Source organism: Cyprinus carpio, chromosome A7 (genome assembly GCF_018340385.1).
Source record: "Cyprinus carpio isolate SPL01 chromosome A7, ASM1834038v1, whole genome shotgun sequence".
Taxonomy (NCBI): domain Eukaryota; kingdom Metazoa; phylum Chordata; class Actinopteri; order Cypriniformes; family Cyprinidae; genus Cyprinus; species Cyprinus carpio.
The window spans coordinates 46,456,796-46,463,962 of record NC_056578.1 but is presented as its reverse complement, the minus strand read 5'-3'; the positions used below and the strand labels follow the sequence as shown (position 1 = coordinate 46,463,962).

General features: G+C 38.0%; 1 protein-coding gene across 1 annotated transcript; it reads left to right on the top strand.

Annotated features, from left to right (window-relative positions):
* The first annotated feature begins 5,385 nt into the window (after positions 1–5,385).
* LOC109069354 (histone H3-like) lies at positions 5,386–5,874 on the top strand. The gene has a single exon (XM_042761305.1). It carries the CDS (start codon positions 5,449–5,451, stop codon positions 5,857–5,859), a length of 411 nt encoding a protein of 136 aa, XP_042617239.1. The 5' UTR covers positions 5,386–5,448; the 3' UTR covers positions 5,860–5,874.
* The last annotated feature ends 1,293 nt before the right edge of the window (positions 5,875–7,167 follow it).

The following is a 7,167-nucleotide window of genomic DNA, read 5'->3' as shown; positions in this document are numbered from 1 at the left end:
AATGTTAATAATTGCACACATTCGGTTCCTTATATGTTCCCAAGCATTAAAGGTACATATGGCGTACCTTTTCTTTAAAAGGCTAGATACATTATCAAGAGCCAGCCCTGATTGGCTGCTTGATTTTCAAATTAAATGAACGTCCAGGTAGACTAAGTCATAGCACGTATATTTTTGCAGTGATAAAAGTTAGTAATCCCAAGATTTGAATTAACAATCCACAGTGTTAAACATTACTCTTGTTCAGTGTGGTTTAATGGTGAAGGTTCATTCACTTTTACACTAAAGTGCGAAATAACATACCCGCCGAATTGTCTGGACTTCCGCCCTTCAGTGACTGGTGCCTCGCGAAGCACAACGCCTCTTTTCTCGAGCGACCGGACGGTAACTGACTGCTTGTCTCGTGATAAAAGTACACTGGAAAAACTTTTTGGTTGATTTAATTTTAAACTCGAACTATTGATTTTGGTGGTGAACACATTTAGAAATTGTAACTATCTCGTAGTGTTTTTTGTTCAGGTTCGGAGTGTGTAAGTTTCGTTTCTGGTTAATTTATGGTTCTTTTATACGGTTGGATATGCTTTACGCCCGGCTTTCATCTTATTTTTAGTTGGTCGTCTCGTCTATCGGCCTCTGGTTCCCTCCTCGCCCCCTGGGGTCATGGGAGTTACGGCATCTTATGGCGGAAGACCTGAAGATGCGTAACGGGATATTCGGGGTACGGGTTTCTACTAACTAAACTGAGTAGAATTCATCAAAGGGTCAAAATTGCATTTGGTTTTGAAAGACATTGAGTGCGGCATTTTCGCTGTTGCCAATGCTTTGAAACGGTTTAATAGGTGAGTTGTTTTAAACCCATTACCGGCATAACATCTTTTGTTGTTTTTTTTGTGACGCCACACGGTGTAGAAGGTGGGTGGTCTACGTGTTTTTTTCTGTTTCGAGAAGATACTTCGCATACAAGAGCCTGCTATCGCACCCGAGCCGTAAAAGGACTCGCTTGAGTCTCGTCTCGCTGGCACAGATGTGCGCGCCTTTCTGCAGGTTACAGAGCTGCTTAGTCGCTATCTGACCGTTGGAACCTAACGATTTTAGACCTGCATAAAATGAGTTTTTTGCCGTTATATCTAAGCAAAAAAAGTCTGAAATCGCCTTCCCGAGCTTAGCACGTTTGAAATTTTTTTTGGTTTTTTTTTTTTCGTTAAATATCTTTCTATTACGTATTGTCTTGCGTTTGTCTTGTTTCAGCGCTTGAACTGACTGGATCATGTTCTTATCGGGTTGTGTGTAGTCTATCTGCTGCAAGAAACAATATCCGTTTCGTGAGGGTTAACAAAAGTGTCTTTTTATATGTTGACGGGGGGAAAAAAACCCGATTGTAACGTTTGTCGTTTATTACGTGCAAGTCTAGTATCGTGAAAGTACTTAGCCCCGCAATGGCGAACCTGTCGGAGAAACCATACAATCCGTTCCGGTCAGTTGGTCAAAGAATACCAAAGTCTTGGCTGAATAAACTGATGACCTTTTTCACTTTTTTAACGGAATCCTGTAATAAAAGTACATGGGCCATATGTGGTCCCCGGGATGCTTGTCTAATGCCAGTTGTGAGCAGGAGCCACTGTGTGACTCACACAAGACCGATTAGCATAATGGTTCCGGAGAGTATGAAACAGATTGTCAGTAATTGTTTTTTCTTCCTTCTTTTTGTTTCAAGAAGCCTCAGACAGGACTTCACAGGAATCCAGTACCCTCTGTAATTGGTGCCTGTTATGCCAGTTTAAACATTTTGTTGTGCTACAATTTAAGGCTATATTTTCAGAATAAGAACATCTATATTCCTGTTTATCGATAGTCTGTGTTAACTTCGCATTTTTTGCTTGGGATTTTGTCATCTTTTATTCATTTTTACAAGGCTCTGATATTGGTCTCCTACTCATGAATATTCTGTTATTTTACAAGGCCTGTCAAGGGATCTGGAAAATGGGATGCTGTCAGTAGGTGGAAAACTGTCCATCTCGATTCAAGGTACATTTGGATCTATTTTCTGTCAAGTCGCTATTTGTCTGCCTTAATAAAATATTGCCAAGCTGGGTGTGTATATGAAAAAGGTACAATTAACACAATCAGCTGGTCCAAGCTGACCTTGAGTGTTACCCGGTCCCCATCTGAGCGCACTAACAGACATTACATGTATATGACTAAACACATTTACACAGCCAAAAAAACACACAGAGGCTAGATGAGGAACTCATTCAAGGATGCTGTTTAATCGCACTTTTGTCTGTCATATCTGCAGGCACTAACAAAACAAGTATGATTTTGCTTGATTGCCTCTGTTTCGGAGCACACTTAGATGTGACGTGACTAATACAAGCACATCGGGCATACTCAAAGTAGCCATCTACTGATGTGGGACGTTGAGGAACATCATGTCATGGATGCTACACAACAGTCAACACTCTATGACGAAGATTGTTTCATGTCTAGGGTAATATTATTTGATTTCCATGTCTGCACGAAAGCTTGACCTGCGAGATTGTTGTTTCTTACACAGCAAGTTTTTAACCACCCCATGAATGTACTGAGTTTGAATTATACCATGTGTAACACACTTACCTGGAGGGTAACGGCCGATTCGTGGACAGCTTTAATGAAACCAGTAACCTCTACGACATCTTTGCGTATATAATGAAATTCAAAATACGAGGGGGTGACAAGACACTTTCCTCATTTTTATATTTATTCTTTTTGATAATTGTATACTATACGTATGGTTATGTACTATATATACTTATCATTATTTGGATATGTATACATGTGTAAAATAAGGACATATTCGGGCTGGACAATTACTGACGATATGACCATGTTTTCCTTCAACAGCAGACGTTTTTTCCATAATTAAAGGTGTATTTAGTTATTGGATTGTAGCTGACAAGTTACGCTGACAAAAGTAGGACACTGAGAAGCTAAGTAATCGAGTTTTAAACAACACGAAGCAGAGGGGTGTTAACTCGAGTATAGCCAGCACTAGTGTAAAATGATGTGGACACAGCAATGCCTGGCGTCCAACATTTTCTCAAGGCAGTGTGTTGGTTGGTAAGTTAGTTTTCTATAATAATGAGAAATATATATAGTAATTATCAAATAGCACTATGGAACGTATGTATTTATACTATAGTATATACGTATGTATACACCTTTATGAAATAGAACGCAAATTAAGAAGCTAAACACAATAGACACGAGAACTTAGTTCTAATGAATTTGCAAGTTCAGAGGGACTCGTCCTTGCACCAAGTCCCCACACTACCCACCCAGCCACCCCCCCCCCCCCCCCCACGAACGATCTGCCGCGATTACAAAAATTTGAAAAGCTGAACACCCTCCTGAATCCGTGAGTTTACACTGACACAACCCAAATTCCTTTCCGAAGCGTCGAGTCCGCGGCATGACACCACTGTCTGTTTGGATCGTTCTGAGCTCAATTGCTCCCCTCAAAACTGCTTTTGGAACCTCTTACCTTGGATCGTTAATCTTTAATTACTATCAAAAATGCTTTTGGAAAATATACCTCATACATTATATGGCAGAAGTCTATCGATATATGGATCCACTGTTTTAATAGTAAATAACAGAAACCATATGTAAACTCCAATACAGTAATAGGAAAAAACGTATGGGGTAGAACTATATCTGGATAGCGCTTTAAATACAAAACAAAGTTATATAAAGTGAACTATGAATTATTGGGCAAAGTTTGTAGATATATTGGATAGTTTAGCTTTTTTAGTATTAGTAAAACAAAGTTTATATAAGTGAACTCCATAAGTTAATGGGAAAGGTATGTAAATGTATTGGATAATTGCTTTTAATTACTATAAACCCATTTTTTTTATATAAAATGAACTCCATGAATTTATGAGAAACCAGTATGTAGATATATTGGATAGTGCTTTTAAAGTATTATAAAAACAATGTTTATATAAAGTAACCCTATACATTAATGGGGAGAAGAATGTATATAAAATGGATAGTTTGCATTTAATTACTATAAAAGTGAGTTTATTCAAAATAAACCCCATACATTAATAGAGAAAGTCTGTAAATAATAGTGGATATAGTGTGCTTTTAATTACTATAAAAGTATGTTTATTCAAAGTAAACCCCCATACATACATTAAATGGGGAAGCACGTATGTAGATATATTGGGCTAAATGCTTGGAATTACTGTCAAATATTGTTTATATAAAGTAATGACTATAAAAAAATATATGGCTTTGCAAGCTATTATAATGTGATCTTATTTTTTTCTACAGTTCAAAAAACTAAATTTAACAGGAATTTAATATTAATATATTTTGATAATCCCATAAATAAAAACCTAAAGCAAGCTTTTAATATACGGTATTTTAAGTAATGTTATGTAATTTTTGTGTGTTTTACATCTAAAAATCTGTACTTTGACAGGGAATTCTTGTGGATGTAATTGATAATGGTTACGAATTTACCAAAGAATACTGTGTAAAAACAGAAGACTTTAATTATATGTGGTATATTTTTAAGGTATTTCTTCTACAATAATCTCCAGTTTATATGCAGATTTATTTTCATTTGTTTAACATTCTACAAGGCATTTTTTTAATGAAGATTTTCTTTTTCATTCTTTAGCAGTGGAACGGTAAAAATACAGAAAATGTTTACAGTAAATATCTGTATTTAAAAAAACAGAATTATTCCGTAGAATAACTTAAGGTTTTTTACTGTAATTTGACGGTAAGTGTTTGGCAACTTTGCTGCCAGACTTTTTACCCGTTTTTTTACGATTGTTTTTTTTTAACATGCATTTACCTTAAATTTAAGGTTTCACAGTAAAAAAAACACATAGTTGTCTTAATTTTAAATATGTGAATTTTCTTCTTGTCTTTTTACATAGAATTTAATGTAATTTAAACATTCAAGCCAATTAAACAAAAGAATACTCCTGTAACAAAAAGCCTATATTTCTCATTATATGAATTTACAGATTATTACTTTTATTTTATGGTTATGTTTTTAATAAAAGTTTTTTTCTGTATTTTCATGACATTTACACGTAATGTTAAAAAAACTGAAAATGTCTGTAAAATAATACAGTATATTTCTGTGAAAAAACTTTTTTTTTTTACAGTGCAGAGCACCAATTCCGAGTATGGGTCACCATACTTGGCAAATGTCAACCAAACAAAGCTTTTTGAGCGGGAAAAGAAACATTTCCCCGTTTGAAAATAGGAGGTGTGCAGTCATTGGCTAGCAGTCATGCGCAGACGTCACACATCAGCCAATCACAAGCCTCTGCACTTTTATGACGCCAGAAGCTGTGGCTGTATGAGGCTTTAAAAGCAGGCGCGTAACACAGAGCAGTATTTTCTACTCGAACACAGCAGAGACAGGAACCCATTTCAGCAATGGCAAGAACCAAGCAGACGGCTCGTAAATCCACCGGTGGTAAAGCCCCGAGGAAGCAGCTCGCTACTAAAGCCGCCCGCAAGAGCGCCCCAGCCACCGGCGGCGTCAAGAAGCCCCATCGTTACAGGCCCGGGACCGTGGCTCTCCGAGAGATCCGCCGCTATCAGAAGTCCACCGAGCTGCTGATCCGCAAACTGCCTTTCCAGCGTCTGGTGCGAGAGATCGCTCAGGAAGATTTTAAGACGGACCTGCGCTTCCAGAGCTCCGCCGTCATGGCCCTGCAGGAGTCCAGCGAGGCTTATCTGGTCGGTCTGTTCGAGGACACCACGTGCGCCATCCACGCCAAGAGAGTCACCATCATGCCCAAAGACATCCAGCTGGCGCGCCGCATCCGCGGAGAGCGCGCTTAAACCCGCCGCTGCATCAGCCGCATTAAACCCCAAAGGCTCTTTTAAGAGCCACTACATCACACTGAATGAGTCAGTTTCCACTGGAACACTCAATATAAAACAACAAATAACACTGTCTTTACATTTGGAAAGAATACTGTCTGTATGAATTTTACGCGTTTGAACCGTTTTTGTTTCCCATCATTACTAGTGATGGGAAGTTAGGATCATTTTACCGACTCGTTCTCAAAATTACTTTTTTTTTTTTTTTTTGCTAGAAATTTCGTTCATTTTATTAAAATATAATTAAAGTTTTACGTGTTCCTTCCCTAACATGTCTACTAGTGCTTGCTCAAACGTTGATCACACTACAAACAATACAAAACTATAATGCTATAAGAAAAAGAAAATATTAATTCATTGTTTACCTGGTTCTTCTGTCTATGATTAGCTCACCTCATCTCTTATCTGACAAGTCTTCGGGTTTGAGTCGCTCCTTCATCACGTGACAGACCCATAAGCTTTAACCATAGACTGTATAAAAGACTTTAACGTGATGTGACAGCATTGGATAGATAAATTAATTTACAACATTCCTTACAAACGGGTGCATAGTTATTATTATCATTATTATTATGATTATTTACTCTTACAGTTACTGCATTTCTGGTCTCAAATTGTAGCTTTTTACTTCTTACAGTTTATAAATGTATGAATTTCTGCCATGATGGTTATTTTCCATACACTGAATGTTGTAACAAAGGTAATAAAGCGTTGGTTATTAATATTATTAATGTCTCTTTCGGACTCAGACTGCATAAGTTAAAGCTTATGGGACTGTCACGTGATGAACGAATGACTCGATAAACTCGAGAGATGAACTAATCAATTCTCTTTCCGGCTCAGACTGCATCGTCTGAAACAGGTGAACTGCTAGTACCAGTACAGAACCTATAAAATTATAACGCATGCACAACTGAACGAATCACTCCCCGAGACGACTCTTTCTTCCCGAGTCACATTAAAAACACACACACACACACACACAGCAGTGGGTATCATTTATGCTGCGGCGCCCGGGGAGCAGTTGGGGGTTCAGTGCCTTGCTCAAGGACACCTCAGTCATGGTATTGCCGGCCTGAGACTCAAACCCACAATCTTAGGGTTAGGAGTCAAACTGTCTAACCATTAGGCCACGACTTCCCCACATTAACCTCACTGGATTTGAACCCATGACCTCAAACGTTCAAGCCAGTGTCTTAACAGAGTGCGCCACTCAGTTGACAGCAGGAAAAGTACTCGCCTAAACTATATTACAATATGAAAGAT